The 17,289-nt window shown below is 38.3% G+C and overlaps 1 protein-coding gene across 1 annotated transcript; it reads right to left on the minus strand.

Annotated features, from left to right (window-relative positions):
- Window positions 1–13,652: 13,652 nt before the first annotated feature.
- On the minus strand, window positions 13,653–14,736 carry LOC4342843 (NDR1/HIN1-like protein 2). Its single transcript, XM_015790300.3, has one exon. The coding sequence runs from the start codon at window positions 14,528–14,530 to the stop codon at window positions 13,847–13,849; it is 684 nt and encodes a 227-aa protein (XP_015645786.1). The 5' UTR covers window positions 14,531–14,736; the 3' UTR covers window positions 13,653–13,846.
- Window positions 14,737–17,289: the final 2,553 nt, after the last annotated feature.

A 17,289-nucleotide genomic window follows, 5' to 3' on the forward strand; every position in this document is an offset into this window, starting at 1 on the left:
TCCAGGAGACAACACCAACGGAGGCAATTCTGCCTCACAATCCAGCGGAGGGATATTCACTGGGTATAATCTTTCTACACTACTGTTCATGTCTACTGAGTTTCTGTTTGCGCAATGTTTTCAATGCATTGGCTTATGGTGAATATCCATGGTTATTATATATTAAGCATGATTTGTTTGTTACATATGTTTGATAATTGCACTGGTTTATTACCTGTTAAAGTCATGATTATTATCGTAATAATTTGGATTAAAATATGCCAAAACGTGATAATATTTCCAACATATAACACACTAATTAACCAAGATTTCATTAATCATTACAGTTCTAACTTCTAGCTTAACTCCAACTCTACCAAGAGTAAGATAGTTAGATAGCTACTTAGACTTTTCTTTCCCTATTTTTGCTTAATTCGGTTATGTCGGGTTAACCGAAAGTGATGACCGAATTAATTTCGGTTAGTGAAGAGCCTTATCGAAAAATCTGGTCTCCATAGGTTAGTTTGGTTTGATTTTTGGTCAATTTTACCATCCCAGTAAGGCCTTCACCACTTCGCGACGCTGCCTCAGTTCTCACCGCATGGTTCTATGCTTTGATGTACCAAAGTTCCAAAGCCTAAGTACTCATTAGATAAGATAATCACTCTTACATGAGCACAGATCTATAGGCGTGCAAGGTTTAGAAATTCAATTTATTTTTTATGATCTCTCATTATATTATGACTGACATAATTAGATTCTAGCCGTTCGGTCCTTCTATGCTTGTTAGCATCTTTTAATATGTGTCGAGTTGTAGTTGATCATATTCTTTTATAGGGATAAGTCTACTTCACCCAAGTATTGGGTCTGGTCTACATGTAACCCCATAAAGTAAGAAGCCAGGTATTCTACCTTCTAAAATACTCCCTCCGTTTCAAAATATTTGACACCATTGACTTTTTAGCACATGTTTGACTATTCGTCTTATTCAAAAAAAATTATGAAATATGTAAAACTATATGTGTCGACGTTTGATGTCTCGACTACGGTATTTGGACAGTATGGGGATCGTCGGTGCTAGGGTATACGCGAGACTGAGGTAAAAGAGATGGAGACGAGGATTTTATACAGGTTCGGGCCCCTGAGCTATCAGGTAATAGCCCTACATCCTGTTGGCCGGAGCCGATGTTGCTTTTTATTCACCATAATCACACCAGTACAATATGTGGGGTAGCCTATCTAACTGTTGTCAACATGGTGGTCTGAAGGTCTGAATCATAGTCGACAACAGGGTAGCCTTCCTCCTCGAGCTCGCGTCCGACGGAATCAGAGACAGTGCTAGATCCCTACGGCCGGCCTCTGAAGGTACCGGATAGGGTCGATCCAGGCGTATCTCTGATGTCGATATCCAGTGGCTTGTCTTGGCGTATGTAGGCTTCTATGTTGATTGTGTTGGGAGTTGATTGTCTCGTGGTGGGTGTCGATCGTGTTGATCATCTCATATCATGGGTGTCCCCCTGTCCTTCTAGGGGGGCTTGTATTTATACCCATAGGTGTCGCCTTGTCCAAGTAGAACTAGGGAAACCAATATGGATACAATCCGAGTAGTCCTTGTCGTTTTCATGTAGAACTCTGGTTGTCTTTCCTTATCGGAACTCCCTCCATATCCAAAGTCAGCTTCCGTATAAGACATGGTATGTGGTGGATCCTGCCGAGATTTAGTCAACTACTATTAGGTATGTGGTATCCATAACCCTGACAATATGTGTACATGAAAGTATATCTTTCATATTTAAGAATGAATCAAATGATATGAAAAGAATAAATAATTACTTAAATTTTTTGAATAAGACGAATGGTTAAACACGTACTAAAAAATCAACAGTGTCAAATATTTTAAAATGGAGGGAGTATCAAAACTATTTAAATAACCCCTTTCAGTGGTTTGATAGGTGGTTTTGTTGGGCACATGATAGCATGACGGCAGAGGAGCTATTGAAACAATTTAAGCATTTTATTCACAAGTTAAACTGTTTGAGAATGATGTAAACTAGCGATAATATATACTCCCTCCATTCTAACCGTATGCATTTCAACCTTCAACTTCTAAAATATTTAAACAATAATTAATATAACTAGGAAGGTAGCCGGCGCGATGCGTGGGCATATGTATTAGTTTATTAAAAATCGGTATGACAAATTAGTCTGAAATTAAAAGTTAGATTTTTTTCATTCGACTCTTTTTCTTCCACTGAGCCTAGTCAAATGATGTGGTTTTTTTTTCAATTTGAGTCAGAATCGCGCTCTCTCTCTCATGAATGGAATATATACGTGGAGTATGTGCGGCTGACTCATAGATGGCATCATCAAGCAATGGAGGACAGAATCATCTTGAAGTTTTTAAGTAGGTTAAGACGAGGATGCTATTCTTTAAAGAACCGAGCTTGACAAGCATTTCCCATCCATCTTTCCCCTTCTTGATGAGCGCCCCACGACTCATTCAAAAGAGAGAGTAAAAGGAAGGATTTCCTATGCCAAAGGATCGGAACAGATCAGGTCTCAATCTATCCGTACTTGCAATTTCATCATGATCCTTATCAACAGAGCTAATCGATATATTTATAAACAATGATACCTTGCTTTGTGTTTTCCATCTGTTCAAGTGGATAATCCCGATTCGGTTTTCGAGGGTTCGCTCGTCATTTATTCATAGTAACGTCATATTGCCTATGCAGCTAAATCGATATGATGCACGCGCGTGTGGTGTGCGCATGCGTATGCGCACGTGATCTATTGGTGCGCGCATGCGCACGTGTTCTATAACGCGCGAGCGCACACGCGGATGCGTATAATGATTGAAAATATTGAAAAATCAATGGTTAGATTTTTTAAATATAATTTCTGTGAATTTTTATAATTTATTAGAGGGTCACTTGTCGGTTTAGGGGCATTGGTATGATTGCCACGGGGTGATGTAGGGGCGTTTATAGGATATAAATTTAATATTTTTTTAATATGGTGCTTAAAAATTTGTTCTTAAACATTTATATTAGAAGCTTGAGCTATGCATATGGATCTCGAATTATGTATTTAATTATAAATAACACAATAATTCAAAAAATTGAGAAAATATGTAACTTGAGATTTATGATCATTTAGAAATCCGACTATTAATTTTTGATAGATTGAGTGTTAGCTAAAAAATAGCAGTTAGCTTAAGAAATAGGAGAGAAGGGGAGAGCTAGGAGGGTGGAGGGAGAACGTAACTACGTAAGTCCGCACGTATGGAGGTGGTGGTGTGGGTGTAGGTATCATATTTTCTGTTTAGATGAAGATCTAATGGTTAAAATTAATGGTTAAAAATAATAGCTAAACATTTATTAGAATTTTTATAATTTTTATTAATCTGTTAGCTAGAAAATTAAAAGAAGGAAGGAAGGAAATAGGGAGGGATGTAGGTACCGTGAGGAGAGGAGGCCCGGGAGGAAGGGGGTAGTGGAGATGGGTTTTGGATTTTTTTTTCTAAAGATAGATTTAATGGTGTATAATATTGGGTCCACCGTATTAAGTGAAAATCGAGGGCTAGATGTTTTTGTTTTCTCATAATTTCTTTGATTTCTAATTTATTAGAGCGTCATGTGACAAGTTATAAGTATTTGAAGGAAGTTTAATGGACTTCAGCTAAATAATAGTAAGGGGAAAAGGGAAGGGTCTATCTGTTTAAATAAAACCGATGGTCATATGCATTTTTTCTCAGAAATAGGATTTTTTTTAAAAAAATAATTTATTTGATGTGAAATGTGAAGATCATAGAGGTGTTGTAATGGACATCTAATAGATAATAGATGATGATATGATATATGTTATCAATGTTTATATAATGTTTCATTGATGTCTAGTTGTCACGGAAAGGATATGGATTTATGTCTAAAAATATATTTATCATATATCAAGAAAGGCCTACATGGATCAAACAAAAACTGAATATATTTAAAAATTTAATCATTTAGCTATCTATTGTTTATATATGATCATTTAGATTATATGACGATCGGCCACCATAACAGATGAACTCAAGTCCCATAACTATATCTCGAACGTTTTTTTTTCGACCCATTAGATATGAGATCATTGCAGATGACCCATTGGATGCCTATTTCTATATAAAAAAACATAGTAAATAAAGTGAATATAGGACTTAGCTCATTGATTAATTTAATTAAAAAATACAATCATTCAAGCATATCGTAAAATCATTGTATAGATCATCCATAAAAATATATTAGTGCTTGCACATTGCACAGCCAGCTCGATGCTCCATTCAAGGAGAGTTATAGCCATTTACAATAATAAAGTTCTGGTGCATATCTCGTAATAACTACCTTAATTAGAAAAAAAAGCAAAAAACAAAAAGAGGGGAGGATAGGCGATTTCATCTTGATATGATGTTTTAAATTACCGGGTCTACTCTTTTAAATGAAAATCGACTGTTAGATATTCTTGTTTCTTCTCATAACTTCTATAATTTATTATTAGAGCATCACATGGCGGCTTTAGAGTGTTTGTAGGAGTGCCACGTAGCGGATTAGGAGCGTTTGTAGGAAGTTTAATAGACATTTAGTGTATAATAGATTAAAGGTATCGTTGTTTTAACCGATACCTATAGTCTATTAAAGATGCCGGTTTTCTGTGTTTTCAACATGTAGAGGTGGAAAATGGTCTATAGGTGCCGATTTTATCACTTTCGGCACATATAACACCGATCTCTATGTGCCTTTTTTTTACTAATGTGATCAAACATATATGCATGATTTAGTTACTATATAAATAATCTAACAACATAAACATATTAGAATACTTTTATGATTTAAATGCTATAGTTGCCTAAATATTTTTACATAAATTTTGCTTTCTATTAGAAGAAGGAAAATAGGAGAGATAAATAGATACTCCCTCTGGGTTGATAATACTTGTCGTTTTGGACAAGGGTACAGTCTTAAAAAAACAACTTTGACCATTTATTTTTATTATAATATGTATAAAATTGTTAACAAATATATGATCATATTAAAGTACTTTTTAAGACTAATCTATACATGTAGTCACCATATTTGAAAGATAAATATTTTAAAAATGATTCATAATCAAAGATTCTAAAGTTTAACTTTACCCTTATCCAAAACGACAAGTATTATTAGTCCGGAGGGAGTAATAGAATGAAAAGAGAGTAATGAGAATCGAGCGTACGGTGTACGTTAGTACGTATACGTACATCTGCAGGAATAGAGTGGGCCTTATTTAGAGGTGGATTAGGATGGGTGGATTATTTTTTTTACATATAATCTAATGGTCGAAAAGAATGGGTGCACCAATTTAAATAAAATTAAGGCTTAGATATTTCTTTGTCACGTGGCAGTTTAGGAGTATTCTAAAAAAATACTGCTTCTATTGGTTAATGGGATAACATTGTTAAAAATTAGACATGAATATCCCTTCTAACGGGTAGAGCTACCAAGGATTTATTTTTCTGTTGCCTTCAAACATGGGTTTCATAGCGGCGTACTCATTCCTCTCAAAGCCAGCATATAACTCCTATTTCACTATCAGTACCCTCAAAGATGATTTTATTAGTAAGTAGGAAGTTGAGTACTATTATCAACGTTGGCCTCTACTTGGTCTGCCTCAACTCAATCATATATATATATATATATCTACTTGTGTTAACTGCTCGATGCCTTTCAGGACAAAAAGAGAATATGGATGTGATGAAAAATAATTCTTTTCAAAAAAATAGTATTTTTGACGTTTTTGTGTAGACACAATTTGTTTACAGTGTTAATCAGTACTGCTTAAATTTTTATACAGTATAAATACAATACTTTGATCATTGAAAAATATATATATCGCTAAACATACATATGATCGGGATAATTTTCAGAGTATCGTATCATTGTTTATGTTTTGATAAAGATCTATGCTTTAGCGTCTAGTTTGTTTTCATCACCTATGGATCATAATGGGTCTATGAATTTAAATAAAAATCGATGGCAAGATTACATAGTAACACATGACGGTCTAAAGTGTTGGTAGAAGTGCCATGTGACCATATTTGTGGACTAATAAATTTTATTTTGTTAGTATAGAAAATCCTATTTTAAAATGATCGTCTATTTTTCCACGATGGTTCTACCATGTACGTATATTTTTCATTTTTTACCGTAAGTACGTCCTGTTTTTCAAATGAACAGTTAGTAAACGTCTTTTCCATGGTATGTTTTTCCGGTAAACGGTACGTACGTGTTGTTGTTCTTTTTCCAAAAAATGAACAGTACGTAAAGGTATACTTTTTTCCATGTACGTTTTTCGATACGCGGATTTTTTTTAAGTAAGTAAACGGATTATGTTTATAGACAGGAAGCATAAACATTTTTTAAATAGATCTGATCTAACGGTCTAAAATAACGGGTCCACCAATTTAAATGAAAATCGACATTGAGATTATAAAATGCCACGTGGCAATCTAGGAGTGCTTGTAGGAGCGCCACATGGCGGCTTAGGAGTGTTTATAGGAAGATTAATGGACTTTTAGTATATAATAAATATGAATTAAATTTTATTTGCTGAAAATATTATTATTAGATTGAAATTTGTATTTACTTTCATATGATTATAACTTTATTGCTATAGGCCTTATAGTACATGAGAAATTATAAGCCAAGTTTGAGCATGCCTTATATTATGGAAAAGACGGAGTAATTTTTAAGCTTGTCGATCAGTGAGTGAAATGAAATAGTTAAATCAACTTGGGTTTACTAGACTAATTTTTTATGCCGTTCAAGCCCGCTATCACGTAATCATCTACATGGCAAAGCCACCCACAAAACCACTCTAAGATGTTATTTGAACAGATTTTCTTACTTGAAGGGGTAGAATATTTGGTTTCATATTTTAGGAGGTTAAGTAGACCAACGCCAATTCTTCATATGGTGAAGTAGTTTTTCTAATATATTTATGTGTAAAGCTTTTTCGTGTTAAAAAAAACTGCTTTGTGTAAAGTTTCTGTGTCAGTATTATAATAATCAAACATCATTATTGGAGGAGGATTTTTACGGTCCATCATCACGCAAGGAGGTACAAAACATGTACGCCGATTTAGCCAGATATAATGGCTGACAATCCTCGATACCGCGAGTTCTTATGCGGCGGTGCCTCCTGTCCGGCTGCATGTGTTGAGCATGTAGAAGGGCAATACTCAATTTTAGCTTCACACATAGGTTTGCGTTGAGTCGCTCTCCGATCCCTGGCCCCCAAGGCAGCCTCCGCATCCATCCTCCACTTCGGCGATGTGGCCCATTCCTTCCAATCTCACCGACTGGAGCCAAGCTAGTCGGCAACCTTGGCCCCCCTCTCTGCCAACTGCCATTGCCTCCCCCCTCATTTTAGTATTTTTCTTTTTTTTTCTCCCCTCATGCGGATGCCTGATTTGTCCAAGCAATGGAGGAGCTTCAGCTCTGGTCCATCGAATGCAAAAAGGAAATAAAAAAAAATCCACTGGTCCCATTTCGATTTTTCAACCGTCTGATTCGTGCTGGGCTTTTTTTAACAACCTGCTTGGGAGATGGGGATCGAACCGAGATCATCCTGATCACACCACGCGCAGGGTACCAACTGAGCTATGGAAGTCTTATAATAGCTGTAAGCAATATATATACAAGTTATTCATCGTTACAATGTAGTTACCATGCACTCACATTTGAAAAGGTTTTACCTAAAAAACTTGTGAAAGATTTTAAGATAGACCTTTCCTTTTCCTCGCGTGGTGGTCTAGGTGGATTCGAGCTCGCCGGTGAACTCCTCCCGTGCAGTCCTTTCCCCATGCTCGCCAGCGACCTCCGCTTGTTGCACGGTCCTTCCCAAGCTCACCGGTGCTTCCTGTTGTTTCAAGTTGTGCCCATCATACTCCTATAGATTAAATGGTTGGATTTTACTTGTACCTCACAGTACCAGTAGCTAGATGTATCACATGAAGGACATTAAAAAACCTCTCATTGGAAATTGCAATGCTTGTCCCATCAGTAACGCTAAAACGGCCAACATTACAGTGCTGCCTTTTTTCAAGCAAAGACAGTTCGGGGTACATGGAAATAAGTTGAAAATATATGTTTTAAAATATTGTGCTAAAAAGGTTCAAATTCAATGCATTGGATTTACCAACCTAGTACTTACATCCAACTACCCAGGAATAAAGAGCCCAAAAGTCCTTAAAAAAAAGGGAGTGCTAAAGCAAATCTCGTTCACTTCCCAGAATAAAAAGTGCAAATGAGAAGAGCAGAGAAAATAAAAGAAGATAAATTTCCCTTCCACAATCATCAGAGAATTGAATTGAATTGAATCCAACACTGCAATAGTTCAATTAATTCCTTCAAATCCACCACAAATTTAGAGAGGAATTGAATCACAAACTCAACCAGAGGAACAAACAAATCAATCACACAATCACTAGGAAAGTTAGGCAAGGCAGCCATGTCAACGCACGCGACGAGTTTCATCTACATCGCACGTACGTTTTACGGTCCATCACGTGAGGAGGTATCAAATCCTATACATTAATTTAGCGAGATCTAATGGTTGACGATCCTTGATACTGCAAGGTACTGGAGTTCCTATGTAGATCCTGTTCGTCAGCATGTGTTGAGCAAATGGAATGGCAAAACTCACTTTTTTCGCATCGCACATTCGTTCGCGCCGAGTCTCTCTCTGGTCCCTCCCGATTGCCGGCCCCAAAGGCAGCCTCCGCATCCATCCTCCACGGAGGCGGCGTGACCCATTCCTTCCAAGGTCGTCGACCAGAGCCAAGCTAGTCAGCGAACTCAGCCTCCCTCTTTGCTAGCTGCCGCCGCCTCCCTGACGCCTCCACCCTTCCTCTCCCCATCCGAGGTCACAAGTTTGACTCCCCGGCATCCTAGTATTTTTTTTCTCCCCTCACATGGTGGAGGCCTGATTTGTCCAAGCAATGAATGCCAAAAGGAAAAAGAAAAAAAAAGCTTTGGTCCATCGTCTATGGTGCTAGAGATTGATCCAGGCGGATTTGCTTTTCCTTTCCCCATGCATGAGAAGATGGGTTTGATTGATCCTGGCGGTCTATTTTTCTTCTCACATGGTGGTCTAGGTGGATTCGAGCTTGCCGGTAAACTCCGCCTCCCGCGCAGCCCTTTCCCCATACTCGCTAGCGACCTACTCTTGTTGCGCGGTCCCTCCCCAAGCCAGGGCCCTAGGTGAACTTCGTAATATAGGACCTCAAAATGAAATATACTTTTATTTATAATATATACTTTTATAAATCATATATCATTGAAAATGATGCGACTAAACATTATAAACACCTAAAATTATTATGTAAATTAATCAATGAGAACAAGATAAAATTCTAGCCCAATTTTCAAACTAAATAGATGCAAATAAAAATATAAGAAGATCACAAGACTTCACTCTAAACCCTAGCCACGATGAAATAAGGTGTGATTACATGGAAGTCAGACCTGAGGACGGACAATGACATCCTGCTAGTTGGGTTGGTTGGTGATGGGTCCTGTACCGGCTTGGGCCCTAGGCTGTCACACAACCGGCCTAGGGCCCAAGACGGCCCTGTCCAAGCTCTCCGATGCTTTCCGCTCTTTCAAGTTGTTCCCCATCATACCCCTATATATTAAAAGGTTGGGTTTTAGTTGATACCTCAGTAACAGTATCCGGTGGTATCACAACCACCACATGAAGGGCATTAAAAATCTTCTCATTGAAAATTGCATTCGTCCCTTCAGTCACACTATCACGGCCAACGTAACAATGTTGTTGTTTTTTTTAAGGAAAGATAGTTCAGGTAAAGGGAAATGAGTTGAGAATATATGTTTTAAAATATTATGTTAAGATAGGTTCGGTTCGACTTTAGTGGAAACTGTTTTAACAGCTCGAGTGGACGTCCACCGTTTAGTACATATCATCTAAATGGTTATAATTTTTTTTTTAAATATGAATAAGATAGATCAATATGTAATATATCAATCCACAAACATGAAAGTTAAAATTCAACTTCTACAAGCTGTTACAAAATAACAAACAAAACTTAAATTACTATAGGTATATTTACAATTAAATTTGTTATTTTTGTTACAACTTGTAGAAGTGAATTTTAACTTGCATGTTTGTGGAGTGATATATTACATATTGATCTATCTTATCAATGTTTTTGAAAATTATCCGTAACTATCTAGTTGACATGCAATAAACGGGTGGACATCTACTCAGGCTATTATAATCCATCTCCCGACTTTAGGGCCTATTCGTTTTGGAGGGATTTCAAAGAATTTGGATTCCTAATAATTAATTCCTATGAATGCCAATCGGTTCATAAAAATGTAGATACATGAAAACCAAATGAATTTTCCTTTCCTACAAGTTGTAGAGAGATATAAATTTTTTATTCACTCAAATCCCTTGAAAAAATTCTTATGATTGAAGTGTGCATATAATTTTTTTCTCCATTTTTTATTTCTATGTGCTAAAATCTATCTATCTATCTATTATATACTAAAAGTCCATTAAACTTCCTACAAACGCTCTTAAGCCACCACGTGGCACTCCTACAAACTCTCCTAAGTCGCCACATGGCACAATCTAATCTCACCGTCGATTTTCACTTAAATTGGTGGACCCGTTATTGTAGGCCATTAGATCAGATCTATTATTAAAAAATAATTACTATTGCATTGTTTATAACATACGAGCGCTGTCTGTATGTATGATTTTGTACGATACAAATACTACTGCTGTTCTTCCCGTATGTATACAAACGTACATGATTGTGAAAACAAACGATAAAATTTCCTAATCTTCGCTGGAAGAAAACAAATACACATGTATACATAAAAAAGACAGAGAATTTATATATGCATTCATAAAAATCAACGGTCTTTTTAAAATATGATTTTCTACAATATAAAGATAAAATATATTACTTCAAAAATATCAATAGTTTAGTTAAACTAAGATCTATAATAAATATTTAATCAATGTTCCTTTAAACCAGCTTCTAAATCAATCTATTATATACTAAAAGTACATTAAACTTTGTACAAACGCTTTTACATCGCTATGTGGCTCTCAAATAAATTAGAGAAATCATTGAAATCTTTTATATACTAAAAGTCTATTATATACCTGCAAACGATCCTACATTGTCACGTGGCACTCTAATAAAATTAGAGAAATCCAAAATATTTAGAGTAAAAAAAGAAAAGCATCCAACCTTATATTTTTCACTTAAATTAGTAGACCCGTTATTTTAAACATTAGATTAGAGCTCTTAAAATTCCCATGCCGCTAATCTCTATCCCGGGAAAAAAAACATAAAGTGCTTATGTCGTACGATCGTCTCCCTCCTAGAAAAACAAAACTTAAATACCTGCATTATATACGATTGAAAAAACAGTTAAAGCCAAAAAAAATAAAAAAGAAAACATGCACTAGAATCAGAAAGAAATACTAACAAAGGAAAAATCATCAGTGCCGGCACTGATTTGTTGTCAACAGCCTTTAATCTATGATTTTATTAAAATAATACTACACAGTTAAATTTAATCATAAACTTATTGTAGTGATAAATATATCATGACAAATGACACCAGCATGTAATAGCAAATGCAATAATAATGTTTCAAATAATTTCATATCATATTTTATGGTGTCAAATATCACAAATATAAAGCGTTAACTTGAATCTACATATGTAAAATAACAAAACCTAGCATTTTTTTAAGTACATCTATTTAGGTTTATTTAATTTTGGAGAGATTGAGATTCTCAAAGTATTTGGAATTTTTTCAAAACTTTTCTTATTTGAGCTGTGAGAAGCATAATTAATAGATTGATGAGAAACATTAAATTAAATTTTAGCAAGTGATAATAAAACAACATAATTTAGATGTGATTTTTAAGTAGATCTTTTTAAGTTTATTTTGGGTGAGATTGAGATTCTAAAAGTATCTGAAATTTTTCAAAACTTTTTTATTGCTCTTTGAGGAGTGAGAAGCATACATGATAGATAGATAATTTGCTACAATACAACCCTTAATTCATCACAAGAATTATGTATTTTCTTTGCCAAGTAGTATTAGAAAAATATGAATAATCCAATAAAATACGCATAAAACTACTTATGTTATATTTTTTATAGTTGATAGAGATTCTAATATACCGGGTATAATTGATGGATAAATGTTATACACCACGTAACCCAACTGTAAGTGCACTCTAGCAAATTATTTAATGTAAATAAGTTTGTGAAAATAAGTACATTCTTAGTATTAGTAAATGAGTCTCGTATGGTTGCTTACAACATATGGTGGAAACAAATTTAGCGCTAAAGTATAAATCTTTATCAAAATATAAATAATGATATGGTGTTTTGCATATTCTCATGGTGGTATGTCTCTTTAGCTATAGTTTTTATTAAGTAGTGTCAAATGATTAACCCCACTCATTTGAAATACATAATATTGTATGTATTCCATTAAAATTTGAGAAGTACTTATTACTAACTTCATATGAAAAAAATGCATTTTCATCACCTCCTCCTTTCTGTCCCTCTATGCTTGAATGCAGGGTGCAGTACTTGCTATGCCATCGTAAATATTGCATGGGTATGTACATGGTTGAGTTAAGGTGGTGTCCGTGAAAGGACACCATAGGCAGTGTAACTAAAGTGACATACTGATAGTAAACTAAGTGTTAAAATTGTACTCTATGATGGTTTTTAGGGGTATGGCTACATCGATGCGGAACCTATATGTTTCAAGGCATTACATACAAAAGCCTTCGTTCGCAGATACAGTCGACTTCATCCATTAGAGATGCATTCATGTTTATTTTAAACAGAGTTATCGTATTATTCGGTAGATATGGTATATTTAGACTATTTATTTATATCAAGATGCGAAAATAAGTGATGAACACCGGGTTATGCAGGTAGATGAATTTTTTAGTGTATTGATAATGTATTATTTGTTTTAGTGGTACTAATACAGTTTCATTTATTAAAAGTTGACCTAACTCTTAAAACAATGATAGTAAGTAGTGATGACAAACTACAAGTTTATATATGACCAGGACAAAGGTATTTTTATTTAAATCTAAGAGATATTCTTATCACGTTAGAAGTATATTAAAATCTACCGTCTATTTTATGGTAAATATATTTCTTTTTTTTCTTATTGTAGAGTAATCTAAATTCTCTTACAGTGTGTGTCTCTCTCTGTATATATGATTCCTTTTAGCATTATTTTTTTAATAACAAATAAGATGCCTGTGCATATGTGTGAATTTCCTTTCCGATTTATATTCCACAAATGTTCTCCGGTTCATATCCTGTCGTTATAGCGTTTCGTTAGAGCGTTTGAAACACACACTATAATACATGCCCGCACGAATGCGCGGGCTACCTTCCTAGTTCCTTTAAAAGGAATAGGCCTCATTGCATTGGATTTACCAACCTACTCCAGTACTTACGGATAAAAGGGGAAGCATAAAAGAGCCCAAAAATCCTAAACAAAAGGGAGTGCTAAAGCGAATCTGGTTCACTTTCCAGAATAAAAAGTGCAAATGAAAAGCAGCAGAGAAAATAAAAGAGGAGAAATTCCCCTTCCACAATCATCAGAGAATTGAATTGAATTGAATCAAACACCGCAATAGTGCAATTCCTTCAAATCCACCACAAATCCCGAGAGGAATTGAATCACAAACTGAACCAGAGGAACAAACAAACCAATCGCATAAATAATCACTAGCAAAGCTTAGGCACAGCCATGGCGACGCGCTAGCAGTTCTTGTCGGCGGCGGCGAGCTTGCACTTGACCTTCTGGAACACCACCGCCGGCGTGCCCGGCGGCGCGAGCTGCAGCTTGAGCGGGCACGTCGCGGCGAGCTTGCACTTGGTGTAGTGCGCCTGGTACCTGACCTCGCCGGTGACCGCCACCTCCACCTCGAACACCCCCGTCGCGTTCTCCTTCTTGAACTCGGCGACGCCGGCGTTCCCGAGCGCCGCGTATGCGTTGTCGCTGCTGGAGTCGAGGTGGTACACCCGCGTCTTCCCCGCCGGGTGCTTCTCCCCCTCGCCGGCGAGCTTGACGCGCTCGAACCGCTGCCCGTCGAAGCTGTACCCGGCCTCCAGGTCCTTGGTGTTCTTGATGCTCATGGCCCAGTTCTTGTTGCGGACGGCGAGCGTGAGCGAGAGGTTGTAGGCGAGAGCGGTGGCCTCCGACGGGGAGGAGAGGTTGAACCGCGTGAGGGACGCGGACTCGACGGTGATGGAGACGTGGCGGATGAAGCCGTAGGCGGCGAGGAGGACGGCGAGGAGGACGACGGCGGCGACGAGGAGGAGGCAGACGGCGCAGTAGAAGATGGTCTCCCGGGTGTCGTAGGAGACGCAGCCGCAGCAGCAGCGGTCGCAGCACGCGTCGTAGCACTCGTAGCACCCGCACTCGCAGCAGCAGCAGCACATGGCTGAGCTGAGCTCTGCGAGATTTGGATCTTGGAGTGGCGGCTAGCTGGCTGGTCGGAGGAGGAAGAAGAAGAAGAGCTACTGACGCTCAGCTCAGTAACTGTCAAATTGGGAATTCTGAATTCAAGTAGGCAATGAATCGAACGAAATTTCTTGCAATTTTTTTCTCAATTTGTTGGAGCCTTGCTGCTGCTGATTGTCAAATCGTGGTTGGTCAGATGCATCACAGCCTCAGTTTATTCTCTCTCTTTTCTTTGTTTTTTTTTGGAATTTTATCTTGGTACATTTCAGAAGGGGACACATGGTGAGTTGGTGACTGAACTGAGGCCCTGCTTAGTTAAGGGGTAAAAAGTTTTAGCGTAAATTAATCGTAGTCTAATAATAAAACAAATTACATATTCCGTCTATAAACTGCAAGGCGAATTTATTAAGCCTAATTAATCTATCATTAATAAATATTTACTGTAGCACCACATTGACAAATCATGGAGCAACTAGGTTTAAAAGATTCGCATTGTAATTTACACGTAATCTATGTAATCAGTTTTTTTCTATATTTATTACTTCATGTATGTGTCCAAACATTCTACTCTCTCCGTCCAAAAAAAAGGCAAACCCTGGGTTTTCATGTCCAACTTTAACTGTCCGTTTTATATGAATTTTTTTACAATTCGTATTTTCATTGTTGTTAGATGATAAAACATTATTAATATTTTATGCGTGATTTGTCTTTTTAATTTTTTTTATAATTTTTTTAAATAAAACGAATGGTCAGACGTTGGACACGGAAACCAGGGTTTGTTTTTTTGGACGGAGGGAGTATGTGTCAGGGTAGTTTTTGCGTGGTAACTAAACAGCACCTGAGTAGCTTGGCTGCTTCAAAGCGTTGGTGAGTTGATTTTCAGCCGTTGGATCGGGATTGGATGGATCAGATCTGCTTCAAGGTGTCTTATTGGTCAACGGGTCAAGTCGTCGGGCGATGTGATGATGGCTACTCGCTTGCATTAATTTCAGACTTTTAGAGAGTTGTGGATAAGAAATTGATAGCCAGGTTGGATGGTTTCATGAGAAGAGGCAGAGAAGCTAGGGAGCAGTTTCCTGGAAAATATTGGTATTTATAATTCTTTGTTGTTTTCTGTTCGATTAACTGTTTTCTCTCAAAATGAAATGGGCCGGTACATTCTGTGCATGTAGTCGATCATTTTTCTTCTGTTTTTCGAAACCTTTTAAATGTAGTTCTAAACACGAAACTAAACCTATTGTTACGCGATCCCCAATTTCATTGCAATACAATATTATTGAGATGGAAAATCCTTAGGATACGTTCGGGAGCTCCCCGGCATGAAAAACGGAGCAGCGATTAGCACGTGATTAATTAAGTATTTGCTATTTTTTTCAAAAATAGATTAATATGATTTTTTAAGTAACTTTTGTATAGAAACTTTTTTTAAAAAACACACCGTTTAGCCGTTTAAAAAGCGTGCGCGCGGAAAACGAGTGTGGGGAGTTGGGAACCCTTGCTAGAGAACACAGTTTACGCGTGGTTAGGATTTGCAATAGCAAGTTACTGTTGTTACCACGACGTGAACATTGGTGGTAAATACTTCATGGCGGCAACATTTGTTTGTGATAGCTTTTACGGTATTTGTGTTGTACTAAAAGCTTGAGAGATAGAATAATATGAACTGTTGATGAAGAGGGGCAAGGTATGAAATAAAAGTTATCGTAACCGATGGTGGATGGTAGTGAAGTAATTAAGTAGTAAAATAGGGTATTTTGGGTTAATCAAATACCTAGCTAAATTGATCGGTAATGTTTGGTTCAAAAATTTGTAAATCTTCCCAGGCATTTTGCCTCCAATACATTTTGTATCATTTGGTCGAAAATGTAAGTCTTCCCATACAATTTATCTCCCAAATAAATTTTATCATTTTCTAATATTGGAAAAAGTACGAATTATCCTCTCGAACTATCGCGGTCGTCCGAATTACCCCCTGAACCACAAAACCAGACATTTTTCACCTCCAACTATGCAAACCTGATGAATTACCTCCCTCGATCAAATCCGCGGTGGTTTTGGTCTACGTGGCAGTCCAGTCAGCATTTTATTTTTTTAAATGGTGGGACCCACATGTCATACCCCCTCTATCTCTATCTTCCTAATCTCTCTCGGTCTCTCTCTCGTGGCGGAGGATGCACGGCGGCGCGCGGTGTGAGACAAGGAGGGGGAAGCGGCGGCGGCGTCCAGGGCGGGTGGGGGAAGCAGCGGCGTCAGGGCGGGCTGGGGCAGCGGCTGCGGCGGCGACGGCGGCGTCCAGGGTGGCTTGGGGTAGCGGTGGCGTCAGGGAGGGCTGGGGCGGCGGCGGCGGCGACGGCGGCGTCCAGGGTGGGCTGGGGAAGCAGCCGCAGCGGCGACGGCGGTTTCCAGGGTGGGTTGGGGAAGCGGGGGCGGCGGCGGCGTCTAGGGTGGGCGGGGAAGTGGCGGCGATGACGACGCCCTCCAGATCGAACGGGGGCAGCGGCGGCGGCGCCCTCCAGGGCAGGCAGGGGAACCGGCGGCGGCGGGTGCAGCGGGAGCGGCAGCGGGCACGGCAAGGAACGGGCGCTCGTGCGTGGGCTGGCCGCCTCGCCTCGCTTCGCCGCCGCCACCTCATTCCCCGCTGCTCGCCTCCTCCGCCGCCACCGCCTCGCCTCGCCTCCGCCGCGCTCGCCTCCTCCGCCGCACCTCGCCGCCTCATCCCCTGCCGCCGCTTGCCTCC

The sequence above is a fragment of the Oryza sativa genome, chromosome 7 (assembly GCF_034140825.1).
Source record: "Oryza sativa Japonica Group chromosome 7, ASM3414082v1".
In the NCBI taxonomy this organism is placed as follows: Eukaryota; Viridiplantae; Streptophyta; class Magnoliopsida; order Poales; family Poaceae; genus Oryza; species Oryza sativa.

Coding starts and splice junctions, on each gene's coding strand:
- LOC4342843 (XM_015790300.3), bottom strand. CDS start 14,530: ATGTGCTGCTGCTGCTGCGAGTGCGGGTGCTACGAGTGCTACGACGCG.